General features: G+C 38.6%; 1 protein-coding gene across 4 annotated transcripts; it reads left to right on the top strand.

Annotated features, from left to right (window-relative positions):
• Nucleotides 1-465: 465 nt before the first annotated feature.
• LOC146485152 (solute carrier family 22 member 15-like) lies at nucleotides 466-21,203 on the top strand. 4 transcript variants are annotated; one of them, XM_085104128.1, is made up of 11 exons: nucleotides 466-777; nucleotides 2,692-2,762; nucleotides 7,791-8,068; nucleotides 9,420-9,648; nucleotides 10,597-10,795; nucleotides 12,098-12,304; nucleotides 14,824-14,958; nucleotides 15,757-15,854; nucleotides 16,754-16,865; nucleotides 17,932-18,004; nucleotides 19,275-21,203. In XM_085104128.1, the coding sequence occupies exons 3-11, from the start codon at nucleotides 7,793-7,795 to the stop codon at nucleotides 19,506-19,508; spliced, it is 1,563 nt and encodes a 520-aa protein (XP_084960254.1). In that variant the 5' UTR covers nucleotides 466-777; nucleotides 2,692-2,762; nucleotides 7,791-7,792; the 3' UTR covers nucleotides 19,509-21,203. The 4 variants fall into 4 exon arrangements, with proteins under 4 accessions (XP_084960254.1, XP_084960255.1, XP_084960257.1 ...); XM_085104129.1 differs by having other exon boundaries at nucleotides 2,632-2,762; XM_085104130.1 differs by lacking the exon at nucleotides 466-777 and adding an exon at nucleotides 2,525-2,587.
• Nucleotides 21,204-21,297: the final 94 nt, after the last annotated feature.

Raw genomic sequence — 21,297 nt, 5'->3', positions numbered from 1 at the left:
TGCCAGCCAGTACTATATGACAAAGAAAAAACAGACACAGAGAGCATCAATCAAGAGTGGATTTCAATGCTGCTATTGGTTACATGAGTGCATATAAAAGCGAAAACCATGTTACGAGAGGCTCCATATTTCATGATGTTACTCTCAAAAGTCATCCATCGCGTTTGGGACTGCTATGAACTGAGAGCACACGAATTAGAAGCGAGACAAAAGCAGTATACAATAGGGTTTTCAAGCTCCTGTCCTGCCATAAAAATCACAAGTATTTTTTCCGTTTCGATTTAGTTGTTAGACCAGTAGAGACTTTATTGTAATTTATTTATATTTTTTTATCCTGATCGCATCGTCATGCAGCGCTCTTTTCAAGTTTATTTAGTTTATTTAGTATAACCTTTGACTTACAAAAAAAGCAAAACGAAGTAAAACAAAACTAAACAATTCATGCCCCAAGGTCAATGCAAGCAAAAATGTCTACTTGATATCAAGTTGCTTAAATAATCTAAACAAAAAGAGGATTTTGGCTTAAAACTGAAAACTTGTAATCGGTCGAATTGGTGCCGATTTCAATATTAGACATGCTTTGTTGTCATAATATATCCAAGTCGTAATACTTTAGGGCATTCCGTTTTGAATCGTGTCCAACTCCTCTCATTCTGTCCAAACACATCTGCTACTTGTCGTTTCAAACTGTTCAAATTAAGTCTAAAACTTAAGGTGCTTGGAATCTCGGTCTGATACATTGCACTGGGAAGTAAGGGTGCGAGAACTACCGTACAGGTATGTGTTAATTAGTCGGTAACTTTAATTACACGTTAACTCAAGGTTGAGACCACACTTAGGCTTTTACTGACGGTTAATGCTTTTACTGTGGTTTGTTTTACGTCTCGAATGTCACCGTTCACGCACAGCGGGTTTCATGGTCGATCTTTTACTGGCTGATCCAAGTCGAATCAAGTCAGGTTCATCTCACACTTTTAGAAGCGATTTACAAAACAAGTAGGGAGGTATTCCAAGTATTAAACGTTAGGATATAGTTATACTGACGAAATATTTGTTAATTGTGCACATTGGCCAGAGTAGCACAGATTTATCTGATATCATCTCAAATGCTGAACGCTTGAGACCGGATTTGACTTGTATCAGTCGCTGTAAAAATCGGGCTACGTGATACTACATTGCTACCGTACGATCACACGATCCTCGAAACCGAGGAACGTGACGCGAACGTGACAAAGTTTGTCGTTCTGATAAATGGTATGGGTGGTTGGTAATATTCACAAACTTCGCCGGTAATATTTTTGTATGTAAGAACGTGTTTTCGAGTGGCGGTGTTTGGTGCGTCAGGAGCTTCTGGGTGCAGTTATCAGTGGACAAAATTAAAAGTCTACGGTGTTGTCTAGCTGGGGGACATGTTACATGCAGCAATGTGTCGATAAAACAGTAGTAAGCAATGATTTGCGACTTGAAACCGTAAGGGGAATAATTTAATCCCTTTGTTTTGGTGGCAAAGATAACCACTTGACTATGTTTGTACTTTATTTGCCTTTCGCTGTGTTCAGTTTCTCAGTACTGTTGCGTTAGCATCAAAGGTGATACTTATTTCGCACTAAATATGTCGGGTTTTGTAACCACGAAGTGCATCTAAAATAATGATGAATTTCGACGACAAAGGGGATTTGTGCGAATACGTTTCCACCCAAATACCCCTATTTAATTTCCTGGGCTTTCTGTGACAGACGTGTCAGCTTTTTCACTGGTAACACGATCTAGGCACACTGATCGCGTGTGAAATCCAACACAATTATTTTTGCTAAAATTAAATTCCCTAGAAGAGATCTCAATTAATTTACGTTTATTTTCACTGAAAAACCATTTTCCTTTTGTAGAATAGGTACAGTAACCTCCATAGGTTTCTCCGACACATCACTACCATCATCAAACACAATTGCAACAGATTTTGCTGATGACGCACAATCGTGAACATTGCACTTGTGAAACGTGCCAAACTACACGATTTTATATAAAAAATGTATAAATTAATGATTTTAAACAATCAGAAAAATCACTACATTTACCACAAGTGGTACGAAAGTGGAGCAACTGTTTCCATTTTGCTTTGTTGACAATCTGTCCATTTGGTATCTTTCCTGAATTTCAATCATGTTATTTACAGCGGTTACCAATAACACGCGACCTGCGGCATTCAAAAGAGTCGGATAAAGTTGCGTTTTGGTGGACGTCAATCAAACAAAAGCCGTTGAAATTATTTTGAATTCTGACAAGACATCAAATATGAACCATACGTTTTATTCCGTTAGACTTAAAAGTATCCATAAATTTCGCCCATATTTGCGAGCAACTCTTTAAAGCAAAGTTTCAAGCTATTTTTCTTGACCAATGTAACGTGAAGAATGTAAAAATAAAGCTTTTAATAAACCTTTATATAAAAGTATCAAGAAATTTAGGGAGCAACTTATTGGATTTTTGGCAATTTTTTTAGGAACTTTTTGGCATTCCAGTGAGCCACTTTCCAGCATTTTACGAGCACAATCGGGACAGACCTATCAGGGCTTATCAGGGCTCAAGGGTAAAGAAAAGCAATTCCGCTTCATTTACATTTACAAATATTAGTCTCATTACAGTAAAGGCGTATTCTTGCAAGTTCTGCTTCGCCGGTTTCTCATTGTGTAGGGCGGTTGATCTTGTGCAAGCAGCAACCAGAGTTTAGAACACGAGCAAGAGGTGGACAAGCAGAGAACAAGGTCAGCATTCTTTCTTTATCGTTATTAGGGCCTCTTCATATGATCCCGGTTACCGGGATGGCTCGGTAAGCGGGATGAATTTTGCAGTCCGTTCATATGGGAAATTTCATCCCGGTTACCGAGATGAAAAGTGGTGACGCGGTCAATCGAGCGTGACATTTACCGAACAAGCCCGGCAAGAATTTTTTATTTTTATCGGTTCTACAAACCTCAAAACTATAATATCTTTATCTCTACTACGAAAAGGAATTATTTTGAACTAGAACATCTCAGAAATGAGCTGTAATAATCAAATTTATCCGTTCTAAGACGCGAATGTTTGGTTATAGACTTCATCCCGGTAACCGGGATACCGTGTTCATATGAGAAAATTTTCGTCCCGGACTCCCGAGATCTCGGTCGCTGAAACCGAGATCTCGGTAACCGGGTTGGCCCGCCTTCTCATATGAACACATCGAATTTTTTACAGAAGAAATAGGAATGAGGTGAGATCTAGGTAAGCGGGCTAGCCCGGTCAACCGGGATCATATGAAGAGCCCCTTACTCAACTTCTTTGCCACGCTTGGTGTGCCAGTTTATAAGCTACTATATATACACACTAAATCAGTGCCTAAACGTCTTGCTGTACATAGCTAGTATGATAGCGGCAATAGGGAGCTTAAGCAACGACGACGGCAACGGCAACGAAAACGTCACCTGAAAATATATCTATATTTCATTTGCGCTACTTCGCGATTATTTCAACCCGCTCAACTTTTACAAAAGTGGCGGACTATCCAGGAACCAAATTGGTAGGAGTGGCGTACAAGTTAAGAAAGAAAATGAAAAATTCACCGTCATGCGTTGACGTTCTCCACAAAACCTTTCAAAATGTGATCATTTCACGTTGTTGTTTTTGCAGAGGACGGCAAAGAAATATACCAAAATGTAAAACGTGCAGAGCGATTGTTTTTGCTCATTAAACCTATTGTTTTGCGGCGTTGTCGTTGCTGTCGCCGTCGTTGTTATAAGTCGACAATATGGATGCTGGAGCTGATTAGTCGACTGATTTAAAAACAGTTCAGCGACCGGTGGTGATACCATTTTGTTTTTAGTTCACTCGTTGATACTCGTGAAAAACTGAAGCGATACATCGATACTAAGCACCAAGTATAGCTGCCCTTGAGTTTCCATAACGGGTTTATTTACTCCGATATGTTGAGAAAAGTAATTTATTTAATGTCAATATCTCTGAGGGTGCTTGCGCAAGACAAAACAAACTCTCCTCTGCTTTTGTGAACACTGATGTGGCGTCCCGAATAACACTTCATGTCATTGCATTGGTTTTATAATTCGAGATTTCATAAACCATGGTTCCCAAAATTTTCAGTTGTAGCCAAAAATTTGCACATGAAAAGCAATATTCAAACAGTCGAAGCGCTTCAGTGGACAAGCAACTGAATTGAATTTCATACTGCTCAAACCTTTCACTGCATTCATTCTCTGCTGCATATTTTAGGCCCCAGTTTGAAAGTTCAACTTATTTTGTAGTTTTGTTGTTGTTTTTTTTCTGTTTTGTGGTCGCATAGTTATTGCACTGCCCCAATCACTGAACGGGTCGTGTGCAGTTCATGCAAGTGGGAGGAATGCTTATAATGTCGAATTTGAATAGCTCCAAACACTGCAGTGACTTAATCAATGACTTTATTAACTAAACAACCAAAATTTTGGAGGTTGGTGGACAAGTAAACGTACGGTAAATTAAATGTGTGATTATAAAAGCGGTGAGGGTAGAAGGCGGAAAGAGTTTGCGGAATGGTATGTGGAATGGCGTGCGGAATGGCATAATTATACGAAATACGATTTACGCAGGGAATAAATTAACTGAAGAGCGCATCCTGTTTTCGCGCCAATTTTATAAGAGCAGCAGTTTTTTCGATGTTGCGGACTATTAAACAACCAAACAATAGATCGAGGATTAGAAAATATACGCCTGGTATAGAACATGTCTGATCGCTGGTTAGGAAGTGACAGTGAAGAAATCGATGAAGTTTCGCATTCAAGGAACTAAGAATAAATTAAATTTCTAGTTGACAAAAAGAACGTGGCAGCGAGTAGCCTAGACAAAAAGCAACACCAGACAGGAGAAATAACATCAGTCCAAGGCCAAAACTATTATGTGAGAAATTTTAGATTTAAACTCGGTCATTTTATCAGACTCTTTGACGGTTACAATTTGTACAACTCATGGGAAAAATATGTTCTACTTTTTCTCACCTTACATTTTCGTCGAGCGACGAGTTCGCAAGTCACTGTTGAGCTGCTGAGCTAGCTACCTCGCTATTTAATACGGCGATTCAGGAAGCTATAGTTCAGTTACGCGTTATCGAACTAAACATATCCGTCTTTAATTAAGGTCTTTCAGTGCCAGACGTCCCAACCTAAAATGAGATTTAAAAGCGAAAAAGCCCTGGAGAAAAAAAGCAGATGACAAGTATGGTGTCTAATTATCGACACTGGTTGTGTGAAAGGTTGTGAAACTATTCTTATCACAAATGCATTTTGGTCAAATTGTTGTTCATTTTCCCGCTCATGATAAATGAATCATCGAGCATACAGGGTAAAAGAATTGATCTTTTACCGAGGGTTTAAAAAAAAAGAAAAAAATGTTTATTATTTGCCCTCGGTAAAGGATCAATCTTTGTCCTGAGAAGACTTCACGCTGCCACGTTATTTTTGTCAACCGAAGTCGCATGGAGTAAAATGAACATGAAATTTAATTTACTACGGGTTTATTCATAGTTCCTTGAATTCGAAAATTATAAACAGTTTTCATCGCTTTCTTTACCCTCACCTCTTCCAAATCAACAATCAGACGATCAAATCCTCGAATTGTTGTTAATATTTGGCAAGAGTCCGCAGCATCAAAAAAGCTGCTGCTCTTATAAAATTGGCGCGAAAACAGGATGCGCTCTTCAGTTAATTTATTCCCCGCGTAAATCGTATTTCGCATAATCATGCCATTCCGCACGCCATTCCACATACCATTCCGCAAACTCATTCCGCCTTTTACCCTCACCGTTACAAAAGTGCTATGCCCGAGTAGCGATTCGAAATGACTAAAATTAGACTAATTATGCAACACAGCAATTTAAAACATGTGAGGCTGATGGTTGTTATTAAATTTGAATAAAGGCACCCGATAAAGAGAACTAAACTTAGCTTGCTTGATTCCAAATGGCTTATTGGAGAATGGCAAATTGAACGTCACCGGAAACGAAGCAGTGGAGCCTTGCATTGAAGCACTGTTGAAAATTCAAAAAATTTCACGCATAATTAATATAATTTCTCAGAGACAGCGCTTAAGGGTCTCTTTCTCCAGAAATAATGAAACTGGGCCAACCAAAACTGACAAACCAACAAATCAAGTTTTTAAAAGATTGTTACTAAACTGACTTCTGGCGTTTTGCGGCGTCACTGATATGTCATTTTGTGATTTTACCGTTGTAACTACAGTCGAACCTGTATATAACGGCCACCCTCGGGACTTGAGGAACTGGCCGCTTAATACAGGTGGCCGCTTAATACAGGATCACTAAAAATACTCACTGGGCGTTGTCTAATGTCAAATTTAATGGTGTATCATACAAAAACATTTCATGCAAGGAAACAATAGGACAATCAACACTCTTTCAAGAGATCAATACGTTAAACAAAGTTCAGTGCCAACTTGTAACTTAATGGTATAATATACGTAACATTGTGTAAAAGCACTGTGCAATAAATTGTCTTCTACTCTTGTGCGGTGTACAGTACTGTATTTCTAACTCACTTACTTACGTGACTTGCAGCTCACAACAAAATGTTTCATTCCGTCATTTCATAGTTGTTACGATCGAAGTGGAGTTATAACGGAAATGTTGCTAATTAAAAGTAAAAAAATGTATAATAAAATTCCTCAAGTTAAAATAGGAATAGGGTAAGAATTACAGCGACTTAAACAAGTGGGACACGTGCGTTTGGCGCCTCGGAATTTGAAACTTTTGTTTGTAGAGCAAGTCGTTGACTGTCGATGCCGCCAGCGACAATTCCTGTTATCCATGGTACTGTGCATATGACTTAGTTTCAAGGGCGGCCGCCTAATACAGGTAAAAATAACAAAGAAAGACAAACATGGGACTGCTACAGGGTGGCCGCGGCCGCTTAATAGAGGTGGCCGCCTAATACAGGTAACAAATACAGCGTTTGTATGCGCGAAAAATTGGGATTTTAAAAACTGGCCGCTTAATAGAGGGTGGCCGCTTAATACAGGGCCGTTATATACAGGTTCGACTGTATTATTAACATCGTTCAGGTTGAAAAACGTTAGGTCGGAATTGCGTGGTATAAACAAACAAACAAACAAATAAATTAACTAATTAATAATAATAATAATCATAATAATAATAATAATAATAATAATAATAATAACATTATTATTACATTATTATTAATATTAATATTATAATTATCAATTAAGATTTGGTAATGCAGAGACATGCAAAAATTAACGATAAAAACCGACGTTTCGGTGTCTTCATAACGCCACTGTCAAGGAGAAATACAGACTCGCCTTGTTTTATCGTTAATTTTTGCATGTCTCAATATTATAATTAATAATGTTATTGATATAAATAATATTAATATAATATTATTATTGTAGATCATACCTTTTCGCGCGAAAAGCATGAAACTGACCCAATTAAAGAAGAGCAATGACAACGAAATTGTCATAAATAAATACGTTTCGAGGGAAAAGCAATCTAATTGCGAAAGCGTTGGCTTGAGAAGTTAATGCAATTAGAGTCTCCTAGGCATAGGCTCTTAATCTTGCATACAATATTTCGCTGTCCAGTTTCCTAAACCCGTATAGACTCCCTGGCAGACGCCCTTTTGGCTCGTCACGCAATCTTTGATGGATTGCGTGACGAGCCAAAAGAGCGTTGCGAGGGAGGCTTATACCCGTAACGTTGCTTGGAGTTTATTCTTTTCTCTACGGTTCTGATTCAGAAATGGCTCTCTCAGTTGACGACGTTTTCGATCAAATCGGAAGTTTTGGTAAATACCAGAAGCTGCTGTTACTAGGCTGCAACATATTGGTGTTCTTCTGGTTTGGCTTCCCTGTGCTGATCATGACCTTTATTACGGCTGATCCAGGCTGGAAGTGTGTGCGCAACAGCAGTGTTTGTCGTTTTAACGAATCCATGCCAGCATCGAGGTCTGAGCGGTGTGACATGCCAAGAAGCGAATGGGAGTATACTGATGACTTGACTTCTGTGGTGACAGAGGTAAGTTGAACGGTGGTTTTAACAACGACCTATATACGGTACCGATACCTTTAAGGAAAGCGGTCAGAACAAGTTTGTTCGAAGCGGCCCAACCTTGTCTGGGGTAGCGGGGTTGGTTACCACCTATCTCATGAACATTACCGACAAACAGTTTTATTGTCTTTAAAATTTGAGTTGGCACAGAAATATTGGGCTAGCTTGAGTCAGCATTGCTTTAGATAAACAAAACGCAGGTGAGGTTTGAACCTTATCAGTGTCATTTTTTACTGCTGAATAGAAGGGTGGCTATGTCATAAATACATCATCTTTTGAGGTTGAGGAAGAGGGTGCAGGCAGAGAACACCATCTATTTTGTGCTTTGGTGTTTCCTGTTAGAGTATAGTAGTTTTAACCACTTCCCTTTGAAAGCTGATCTAAAGAATGGCACGGGAGGAGGGGGATAGAAACAGGGAGAATTCGCGCACATATATAGCATACGGGAAATGAAGGGACGAGACGCAGCTACAAGTCTATTGCAGAGCTTGCTTGTTTTGTTTTTGATTGGTTAAAAAACTTAATTTTAGTGACACCCATGAACGAATAAAAGAAAGTAATAAAATGGTTTTATTTCTATTTAATAAGATTCTTGAACGCTATGCTCCGTTTAATAGATTTACCGGGTGACTCATTTGCATCTTTTCAGACTGAATCAGTTCAATAACCTAAGATCGCAAAGAAGTGTAGAGTTCCTGAATCTATTACACTGAAGACGCAATATAAGCGATTTCCATTAATATTTAGTTCTACGTATTTGTTTTAATTGTTTCGTAAGTCTTCTGAAGTGCCTTTTGACATGCTTTTCAAGTAAATTTTAGGGCTTTCTTTTGTTGTTGCTTTAGCTTGGCTACATAGACGATTTTTGTAATACTGCGATAATTAGTGGGCCAAGTGTCGAAAATAAAAATACATTTTATTCACTGCTCGGGAGGTCCGTATTCGGAAAAACTGTGGCTGAGGTCTTGAATACGCGGCCGAGGGCCGTACTCAAGACGGAGGACACAGTTTTCCCCAATACAGACCGACTAAGGCCGGTAAATAACATTTTTTTATCATTTTTCCACAAGAAAACAAGGCCCAGGTTTGCAACCAATCCTCAACATTGCGCGCATGATTTACAGAATTCCCCCCGCTTGCGCACTGAGAAAAAAGTAAAGCTTATTATTAGTAATAATTGTTATTCATGTATACAGGAATCATTAAGTTATTAAATTTAATTATGAATCGTTGTGGTATCGAACACACGAGATTTTACAACGAATTGTTATAGCTTTTTATTTGGATATGGCACGTATTATATTGTTTTAAATTTTAGTTCGATCTTGTCTGTGACACGGCCATATACGCCTACATTGCTTCGTCCATGATTTTTGTGGGATTCCTTCTCGGTGGATTAGCTGTTGGTCCTTTTGCAGACAAGCTGGGCAGGAGATTGACAATCTACTTGTTCGGGTTCATCATTGGCCTGTTCAGTTTGCTCACCGCCTTCCCACACGCCTATTGGCTGTTTGCTGTGTTCAGATTTTTAATTGGATTTGGCGTTGGTAGGGTTTAACTGCATAGACTCCATGCAAAAATTGCTGAGATTTTAATATTCTTCTGTTTGCATTCAAATTAACCTTACTAGCCTCGTAAAAGAATATTTCACTTAAACGAGGCTAGTAGGGCTAATTTGAATGTAGCCATTTTTGCATAGGGTCTGTAAACACAAACTAATCTGTTTATTCCTTTTATTTTTTTATTTTAATCAAGTAATACTTGAACAGATTGCGTCTTAAATGCACGTAGATAGCCTAGCAAGGCATGTGAGATGTAATGTATTATTTCGAAAAAAAAAAAGAAAGAAAAAGAAACTTTAATTTGGGTGTTTCATATCTGTAAGTTGCATTATTTATTCAAAGTAATTAAAGAATGCTAAAAGGAATAACACTCTTGAATTGGTAAGTTTAACCTTATCAATATTGGGCCATTTTTGGTCCCCTGGGGTCGGGGGTGGTTTCCACCCTCACTCTCAGTTTCTATGAAGGAAATTTGAAAGATAAATAGGACATTAATTAAAAGATGTTTCCTTTATTGTTCACAAAGGAAGCTGAAGATATCACATGACATAGTAATTACCGCATGATGTTCCAATGGCGGCCATCTCGGATTTCCTGATTCTTCGAAAATTGTAGAGAACCGCTTAAATTGGCCAAAAAGTCACCAAGTTCAATATAAAAACACTAAAATGGTCTTAAATCATAAAATTAGTTAAATTTCTTTAGTTGAAATAAGATAATCCAAAATCACAAGATATAAGCAAATTCTATTAACATTGACGTGTTGCACCAAATTCTCCCCAAATAAATTTCAAGAAGAGTTGCTAGATTGGTGGCAATTTCTTGCACATATATGTCAATTCAAGGTCCAGTGCATTTATAGTTTTTTGCCTTCATTTCTCCTACCATTCGTAAACGGATGAATTTCACCAATTATCGATCATTTCATTTCAGGTGGCGCTAGTATTGGGATTTACGTGCTTGCTACCGAAATGGTTGGTGTTCGCCATCGTAGCTTGATTGGTGTTTCCCTGTGGTACTGCTGGACTTTGTCTCTGCTCGTCTTGGATTTACTTGCCTATTTCATCCGTGATTGGAGGAAACTGGCCATTACTTGTGGCGTTCCTGCGATCCCAGTTGTTATTGGATGGTTGTAAGTAGCTTTATCAAAAGGCTGAAAATATTTATAAAATGCTAGTGATGTAGCCTGTTTGAATTCTTGTTTTTGAGAGGACTGACTATCCATAAGTTATCCTTGCTTTATTAATTTTAAATAATAGCAAGGACAAAACACCTTATAAGCGAGCAAGAGAGACAAAAATCAACTAACAAGACTCTATACACTTTATTCACACTTTACCCTTGTTTAATTAGCTTTTAATTATTAGAAAGGAAAAAATAATTACCTTAAGTGATCGAGAGAGAAAATATGGACTGACGAGATTGCCCACACTTTACTTTTACTTTGCTCTTCGGCTTAGTTATCTTTCAAAAAATAGAAAGGACAAATCACCTTAAGCGATCGACCCCGAGATATATAAACGTTTTGTTAGGTCTGTGATTAGCTCTGGCGAACTTGGATTAACGCTCAAAACGTCAGCTCTTGAGTCTCTTTACAGTGTTCAAATTACTTGATCAGCTAAGTTGAGAGTTGCCACTCTTCCACCAATGCAGCACCTACCACGGCTTCTTTAGAAACTACATGTAATCCCTCTTATATTTTCTTCGGTCTGTTGAATTCTCGTCTGATACTGTCTGATAGGTAGTTACAAAGATTCAATAGGCCTTATCACGGTTTTCGACGCCATTTTGACGGGTAGGCAAACAGGCTTAAAATAACAGTGTTTGTATGGAAATCCGATGTCAAATAATTTTCATAAAACATCGCTTCTGAAAAATTCATGAATTGGAAACTTTTGGCTCTAGGAAAAGGATTTTAAGAAAAAAATTGGAGGGATGTAGCTGTGACAGAAAGCGTCCAGTCGTGTTTTGAACTTTCCATACATTTCCCTGACTTTTTAACCTGTCAATTGAAATCTAGCAGAGAGGAATCCCCTATGCTAAAAGGTGACATCTAACTTTCTAAACAACCTATCTAGGATACAATTGTATCAACATAAAATCGAATCAGAAACTACTAATAATAACATACTACTATAAAACTCTAATGATAATAAACAAAATATAAAAAGAGCTGTATAAAGATCGTGAGTGGGAGAAATGAAAATAATGAATTACATGGATAGTAATCCACACTACACCCATCCAAGATGTTACTTAAATCAAGTTTGCGTATCCGGGTCTTAAACTGCTTAAGACCGGCAGCCGATCTTTCTTTGCTTGATATCTTGTTCCAGACTCTTGGGCCCAGGTATCGAATTGAATGATTTCCGTGTCCAACAGTATTAAAACTAGAGTTGGATAAAAATCTTTTGCCGTAAATCATTATTTTTAGCATAACAAGGGAGTCTCCTCGATGGCTGGTGTTAAGAGGAAAGATGGAAGAAGCCGAGGTTATTTTCAAACGTATCGCTGAGGTCAATGGCAAGGACATGCCCAAGGAACCAATTCAGCAAGAGCCAGAAGTCAGAATGGGAGACTTACGGGACCTCTTCTCTTCAAAGAAGATGGCCCATAAGGCGTTGCTGTCGTGGTATATCTGGTGAGTACTTGCGCATTAATTTGATTATGGAGAACATGGATATCGTAAGCAGAAAGATTTTTTGGATCGTTTTTCTTAACCCTTTTCATCCCAACAACACATATATGTGACGAAAACACCGTTCTTGCTTCTATGAATTGCTCCTTGTTTAACTTAAGCTACAACGTCATGATAATGTGTGAATGACACCAGCTGATGTATATTTCCATCATCAAACCCAGCAAACCGACTACGCCTCCCGATTTTCGCTGCATATCACCGTTCGTTTGGCAACAAAGTCCTAAATGCCAATTGTTCGGCCAAATAATAACATCAAAAATTACACTTATTTATCGTCAATTTTTAATCCAAATAATTTGTTCAAAAATGAAAAGTCTATATTTACAGCAAACCTCAAGGTCAGACCTTGGTATCTGACTGGAAGTTTTCCTCTCAACGCTTTCCGGAGGGCTATACTTCAGCCATTTTATCAGACCCAGTCTTGCGTATCTCACGTTGCCTCGTTTACGCCTGAAGAGAATTCTGGGTAATTTAGCCATAGCGCGTGGGTAGAACTACTGCTCCTTCCATTTCATAGTTTTTTTTATAAGTGTCGAGCCACCCAGTACCACCAGCAAAATTTCGAATCCATTGAATATTTTACTACTCCAAACTCACCCAAATTGCCTTGGCAGGTCCTGGAATCCATCCACAAAACGGCCAGAGAGGCAACTTCACTCGTGGGCCTCCATGTCTGCTACGCAGCATGTTTGGCGACTCAGCATGAAATCACCTCTCACCTCTGTTTTCTTTCAGAGGATTGCCTCTACCCACATTCCAGCTTAATGATGCCAGAATGGGGTTTCTGCAGAGGAAAATGGCTCGAAAAACACTCATAAAGCGATGATTTTACCAGATTCGTGCTCGTGCACTCGCTTGAAACAAACAACAACCGTCACTTGCATCACGTGACAATTTAGCCTGAGCCCACAGTTTCTTAAGACCGTAGATATTTTTATTTCATCTCCATTTATGGAGAAATTAAGTGGCTCAGACTATTTATTGCCAAAAAGTCATTGAAAAAAATACCACACACCCGGTATTTAAAGGGTTAAGGGAACAATTAAAATCACGTGACCTGGACATTTGACACCTTCAAGAAACAGCAATTGCTAACCTTTTCTCCAACTCAGGGTTATTTTTGGTATTGCAAAATTAGTGTCATTGCTTTGGCCTTTGGGTCAGTTCTTTGAGTTAGGTTTAGTTTTGGGTCAGAGTTGGGGTTTGGGTGTCGACTAATCACGTGACAAACCTTCTCATCACACTGCAACACCCTAGAGTAACTAGGCATACGGTGGTGTGTTTGTTAAGCGAAAAAGAGTTTGCCCCGAAAGGTTAATCTCAAAACTGACCACCCCCCTGACTTGCACTTTGGGCTTTGTTTTGAAATGGAGCTCTTGAAGGCTTGTACCAACTACTTTCTCAAACTAAGTCCTTATTCTTTGCTTAGACTAACACAAAACTTTCTAGTGTTACTAATACCAAAAGCTACCACCAGGTTTCGGAGTCTACGATATCAAAATGTAAAATACGATAGAAAAAGAAAATTTCATTAACACCCGTTTTCATCTCTCAAACTGACCTTGGACATTTACTTAAATTTCGAGGGAAAAAAAAGGGAAAAAAACCCAGAATAGTTCAAGACTCGAACTAGAGGCGTTTGCTCTATTTTTTCCATCCTTAACCACTACACTAACAAGAAGTAGCTGCCGAGGAAAGCAATTTTTATAGATTTGTATTTAGTTACCCATCACAACAAACCAAAGTTAACCGTTTTCGAATCAGGGCTTAACCTTAAATACTGAAAATCGGTGCTAAGCCCTCAAATGATGTTCCTTGCCTAGCTCAGGAGCTCTTTTCACTCAGTTCTCTGCCTAATAAATGGGCTTCTGTTCTTGTGTCATCCGGTCACACCTGTTACCGATATGGCTTGTGTTCGAATCGTTGCAATTGACGCTGCATGATACTTAGTAGGTTGACTTCCGTGGTACCCTGTTTGTCAGCCATTAATGTTACCCTCGTTAAACGAGGGATTTGCTGAAGCAAAGACATGCAAAGATTACAGAGAGATTTAAGGCTCTAGCCTATTTAAATATCCGCGTTTACAAACTGATTTTTTTCTCTTGATAATGGAGTCAAGATGACTCCGAAACGTCGAGCCTTAAATCTATCTGTAATTTTTGCTCGTTAAATGAAGTCAGTCTATTTTATGTTATGTTATTTTATCATTTTCAGTTAGTTTCGTTTTGTTTGTTTGTTTGTTTGTTTGTTTTGCCACTTCCGTTCCCTCCTGGGAAGGTTCCCATCAGCTTTATTCCTCAGGTTTCAAGTTTTAAAGGTCTTGGCACGCGTGATTAAATGCCAAGCTTTTGGTTACAGTTTCCATGTTGTTGTTGTGATGAAAGCCGAGAGCACTTTACAGACTTATACAGAAATATACATATATTATTTTGTGCGTTTATGAGTGTCATGTATTTTAGGTTCGTCTGTGGCATGGTGTACTACGGTGTCTACCTCAGCACACCAAATGTCGGTGGAAATCTCTACTTGAACTTTTTCCTGACAAGTTTCATCGAAATATTTTGCATTCCAATCGTTATCTGGACATCAGACAGGTACTAAACAAAGCTACTTTTCCGTTTTTTGTGTGTGAAACCATTTTCATCTATGAACTGTTTTTTTCTTTTACAACGATCAAGATTGGTTGTGCACTCTGTTGATAGGTAGTTCTGTAAATACGGTCGTTTGACAACAAGTAACGTGTATTTGATTTTAATTAATTCATTTTAAAAATTAAATCGAAGACTACCACATTTTGAATTGCTTACTGTTAATGTAATGCAAGGGCGGACCTTGTGGGAATTTCAAAGTACTTTTAACTCGGCTTCATGTGGTCTTACCGCTGAATTTTCCCGAACTTCTTCTGGTGTTAGCACGTACGCCATCTTTATTTTTCCTAAAATGCCACTTAAAGGACTATGTCACCCCAGGCGCATGCGCGCGTTTATGAGAAGTACTTTGAAATCGTTGGCCCTACTTTTTTAAATACCATCGGAGAGTTCAGGAAGCTGTTTGAAATTTTTGAAAGCTTTTGCAATGGCGGAAAAGTAAAATTCCGCGACGAGTTGTATATATAAATAAGCCTCAACTGAACTCTACTGCTCATGTGCCTAGGCCGACGCAGTCCCTTTAATTAAACTGAAACCTGAAACCTAATGAGATGTATGCAACTGCTCCCTAGAGATTCAGATAACAATGGCGTGGCGGCCATGTTGGTGCATAATAACAAAGAAAGCTAATGAGTTTCCTTTTGTTGATGGCACGCCAAAACTCCAACATGGCGGCGATGACGTCACGTGAGCATACATAGTCCTATATTAGATATCAAACATTTGTTGTATTTCAATTTTTAGGTTTGGTCGAAAAAAGATCATCGTGGGAAGTCTGATTCTTGCTGCCATATCTTCTGTCGGAGCTGTACTGTTTACAACTGAAGACAATTCGGACAAAGGTTGGACTAGACCTTTTTACTCTATTTTAATTATTTAGAGAAACACACGTGTATTCAGATATTTTAAATCATGATTTCGCTCCTGGACTTGCTAGGAAGCTTCCTGACCCTCAGTTCACTCGATTAGTACACACGAGATTTACCAAACGCTTGAGACATTAGAGAGATTTACAATCGCGTTTACGGCTGAAACGGTAAACGTGTGATTCGCCTTTATGTTTTCTCTAAAAAAACGAGTTTACATATATGAGAATAGTGTAAATTCTGGCCTTTCACACTAACGCCAAACTTCTCAATTCCGTGTAGAAACGGAAAACAACGCGCGAAAAATGTAGGACAAACCTGGTCACGAGGTTATTTGTTCTGTTTGTGATTTGTCGTAAACGTAATTCTAAATTTCTCTGATTATTTTGCGATTTGTTCAACTTCCATTAGTGTAGATCCCGTTGACCTGGGAATATGTTTGGCATAGTCCCTGTTGAATATGCTGATCGCAAAGATGGTCATGATAGCCATGTTCAGTATGGGCCCACTTTATTTCCAGAGTTCAAAGAATCGCGTATTGATTAATTGTATATCAGACGACAACGCTCAAATATAAAATTAAACGAGTCCGCATAAATGTAAAATTGACAGAAACTGAACCACTAGAACTACAGGCCTGAATCGAAAAACACTGAAGAACTCAAGAATCAACTACAAAATTCATACATGTATACAAACGTGCTTTAAACCATATTTTCATATCAATTTCCCTATATTCCGGACGGTTATCACTATGTTTTGCAGGCACGCAGAGAGCATTAATTTTGGTCTAATTATTAATTACTTGTGAATGATTTGATGATTTTTTCCCTTTTCGTTAATTACTGAGATCTTATCTTTCTGTTGCTTTATAGGAATGCTGGCCGGTAAAATAATCTTCTCGATGGTTTTTGCCAAGGTCTTCATAACCATCACGTTTGATTTGGTATATGTGTACTCCGCAGAATTGTTCCCCACTGTCATAAGGTAATAAGACTGATAAATCTCCACCAATAGGACATTTTCATGATGGCGTCAATAGGCCATTTCCGAGTTGCTTTGAACCTCATTATGAATGCGAGGCTAAGTGCAAAGTTTTTGTTATGAAAATTAGTTTTCATTCATATGCAAAGAAAACTAATTTTCATATGAAAAGTTTTGCACTTAGCCTCGCTTTTATAGTGAGGTTCACAGCAACTCGGAAATGGCCTATTGACTACAACTACCAGAATTAATTTCTTTTTCCGTTCAAATTCAATTTTTTTGTAATCCCAGTGGAGAGGAAAAAACAATATTATAGCACTAATTAGCATGAGAGAACAGAAAGCTGAAGTATTCTGGTAGTTGTACTTATTTCGTCAAATGACGGCGCCATAACGAAACATCCTATAGGATGATTGCATTGCCGCCGTGTTGGTGCCAAAACAAAAGAAAATGTTTTCACACAGTTTGCATAAAAATGGAAGTTAACTCCCAGAGGAGAAAACTTTTATTAAGTTCCTGACCACCAACATGGCCGCCATCACGATGACGTCACGTGCAATCAACCTATTGAAATGATCATGCTATCCCTTCTTTCATGAAAAGCAACAACTTCCCTATAAATTAGCTCTACGTCCAATCAATTACTAAGTATATATAAAACACGAAGAAGACTGTTTCATCCAATTTCCAAACACCGTGAAGTGAGTTGAGAAAACGAGGCGCAGCCGTGTTTTGCAACCATTACTTCAAGGGAAAGTAAAAGTTCACCAAATTTTATGATAATTGCTGAAGATCACACTTCTAGTGATTTCCTTTGTTTTCTCCTCGAGAATTATGTAAAGTACCCATGGTAAAATGTGAAAAATACGACAAATATACAAAACGTATTCAAGAATGTCTCAGACATTTACACTCTTACAACTCAAGACCAGGCGCTGCTGGTAACCTTTACATCATGCGCCCGAGGTTTGAAATACGACAAACAACAACAATATCTTTCAAACTTTGTATGCATAGTAACAGAGTAAACTTCGTTGTGAGTCCTCATCTGTAATTGATTTTTTATTAGGAACGTTGGAATGGGAACCTCAACCGCATCAGCCAGGGTGGGAGCATTTTGTTCTCCTTATATTGTTTACTTGGTAAGTCGAGGTGACTACTGATCACAATTCGTAGATCCTATCAGTTAGTCTTACGATACTGTACTTTTTAGTTAGCATTAGCTATAGAATGTGCTCTCTTTTCGACTTAACATGGTAAGGCTATTCATCCCCCGGCCTCTCTCTCTCTCTCTCTCTCTCTCTCTCTCTCTCTCTCTCTCTCTCTCTCTCTCTCTCTCTCTCTCTCTCTCTCTCTCTCTCTCTCTCTCTCTATCTCTCTGATTTTGAAGGAGTTGCGCCCTTATACTTTAACCAGTAACCAAACGGCCGAGGGAGGAGGGGGGGGGGGGGGGGGGGGGCTGAATGTGTCCGCAGCGACTTTTAACCTGAACAACCTTTTCAAAACTTTGAGCCGGAAAAAATTTGATGTGGTCTGTTAGTGTTCATAGACTTCGAAATTACATGGCAACTAATTTTTGACAGGCAATTTTCTCAGAAAATAGAAAATCCCTTCTTAAAATTAAGAAAAAATCACTTTTCTTCTCGTAATTTTTATGGGTTTCAACTCATGATAGTGTTCTTGTATTAGTTTTGATTACTCTTAGTTCAATTTCGGCGCTTTTCTGAAGTTTTTGGAAATTAAATCCAGAAATCCAAGATGGCGGATTCAAGTTGGTCGCCATTCGGCAATCATGAGCTTATTACCACGTGATATGACGTCATCACCTCGCGTTGCGGCCTTCAAAGCAGACATCTTCAGTCAACGTTCTATCTATCCTACAAGTCTCATTGTCATAGCTTTCATACTTGGAAAGCTATGGAGGGGGAACACAATCAGCCCCCCTCCCCCGGTCCCAGAAGATAAAAAAACGGTCCAGGTAGGGTTAATAGAGACTTCAGATTCTAGTATGAGTACGAAATATGACTTCAAGTTTTAAGCAAACTACTAAGAAGAGATATATCCGAGGAAGCTTCGTTTTACTCTTTGTGAGCGACGAATAATGACAGCTAAGCCCTCTCGTGATTCCCAAAAGACGAGATCACAACGTTTCGAGGACTTTTTTTTTTGCCACTACGCCGTTCTTACAAAAGCTCGTAGTAAAGTGACGACGGCTACCTCGTTTTCCCGCCAAAATGACACCAGTTCACTCGCGCACGTTTTTTGTTTATTGACAAAACTCGTAGTCGTACTCGTCCTCGTACAAGAATCTAAAGGTTTCTAATTTGCCTCCTCAAGACGCATACCCGTGCCTATTAGCTTACTCTTTCCCTTCAGACTTTGTTAATTCACAGCGTGTTTGTTTATCTTTAGAACTATTATCATCGTCTATTGCCTTATGCTGTTATGGGAGCCAATGCCTTATTGTGCGGTCTGCTTTGCTTGACGCTGCCCGAGACCGCAAATCAACCGACTCTTGAAACCATCAATGGGCATACGTTGGCTCTCAAAGCTGGCGAAGAAGAAAAGGAAGACTACAACCAGAATGTGGGAGACGAAGAGAAAGCTGCTTTGGTGCATGAATCTTGCCACGTTAGCTCTGTGTGAATAGAGTGATTTAGAATTGCGTTTACGGTAAACGGCAAACCGCAGACGTTCGCTGTTTTCACTGAGTTTCTCGATAAGATTGAGCAGTTTTGCTTTAGCATCAAAGGCCAGAATTGTCTTGTACTATTCTTATCAACGTACTGACGTTTGCCGTTTGCCGTTTGCCGTAAACGCGATTCCGCCTGAATCTCTCTAATGTCGATGATCTTATAGCATTGAATTTTTGCAAGCATTTGATATAATCAATCGCGATTAGATGTGTATTTGCTAAAAACATTTAAAAATTGATGGCTTGTAGTGGTTTCTGACTCCATAATAGCAAGTCAGGAATAGCACTGTTTAAACCATTATTCTTTGCTGAATAAAGTGGGAAGCGTTTTAAGGTAATAGAGAGATTCAGAATTATGTTCATGGCAAACAGCAAACGACAGAAATGACCACGTGACCATGTTTATTATACATTTGTCGCTCGCTGTTTTCAGTTTCTTGGTAATGTTGAGTAGTTCAGCTTGCCATAGCATCAAAGGTCAACTTCGTTGCACCATTCTCATCTATGTACTCATTTTTCCAAGACAATGAAACATGAACGCGAAACTCATGTATGCCGTTCGCCGTAAGTGTGATTCTAAAACTTTTGAAGTCAGTATCTAAACGGGTATTACCGCACATCATGAAAAGGATTAAAACTTGCGTTTTGATTGGTCTAGAGGAGTTTATGATTAAAGTACAGACGTATGAATTACACCATAAGCCCCAGAAATTAAAGTTCTCGTATACGTAGCCTTCGTCTGTAAAATTTTGTTTAATTATGGTGATAGATTGTAAGCCAATCAAAAGCCTCGTTAGCCTTTCATTAGGCGTCCTTCTTGTTATAGATCATAAATGATCATGAAGTAATATTAAAAAATCAATCTCTACGCAAATCATCAATACGACGATGTTACAAAACACTTCTTATTTTTTGGGGATACCTGATATCAAAACAACATTAGTATGAAACAAATAGGTTCCATTTGGCCGCGCGTGCACTAAGTCAGGTAACGCAAGAAGGACGTCAAAACATTGTGAGAGCGTCAGTCACGCAACTCGCCTGCGGCTCGTATCGTACTTCTTTGTTGTTGCCATGTTCCGATGTCCTCTGTGCATTATCAGCTCAGAGTACACGCGCACGACTTAACAGAATCTATTTGTTAAATAGTCGGTTAATAAGCCAAATGTTTTCAGATATTTCAATTAACGTTGTCGGATTTAAAACATGACTCCAGCTCACGCAACGAGACCGAAAGGTAGTGTGGGTAGCCGCAGATCTTGTAATTTGGCTGCAGTTCGTGGTTGTCAGTGCCATAGGATAGGTTAAAATACCATAAACATTGCCTTAGTTTGTGATTTATTATCTGTGTGGATACGCCATACGGTAGATTATTAATCTGAAAAAAGTACCCACATCTCTTTGCGATCATGTGCGGATCGATCGGGTTGTAGATCCGACAACGTAAATTGAAATAGCTGTATACCCTGGATAAGATCTGCACGGGCTTGAAACTGACAGTAATGACGTCCTTGTAGTAAAACATCAAGGGATAGTGTATTTTGTAATAACAAACAAAGATAAGTAACTCCTGTTTAGTAAAGTAATAGGTATTTATCTACTTTTTGTAATAGTGTTATAATGCTGATAGCAATAAATATAATTAAATGAGTTGTTTGTTGTTGTTTTCTTTAATTATTAGAAGGAATGATAAAAATATGGGTAGTATTAATAAGGGTGGCAAATAGCTGGTGTTTCGAA

Source organism: Pavona decussata, unplaced genomic scaffold (genome assembly GCF_977016875.1).
Source record: "Pavona decussata unplaced genomic scaffold, jaPavDecu1.1 SCAFFOLD_28, whole genome shotgun sequence".
NCBI classification, from domain to species: Eukaryota; Metazoa; Cnidaria; class Anthozoa; order Scleractinia; family Agariciidae; genus Pavona; species Pavona decussata.
This window is presented reverse-complemented; position numbering and strand designations above follow the sequence as displayed.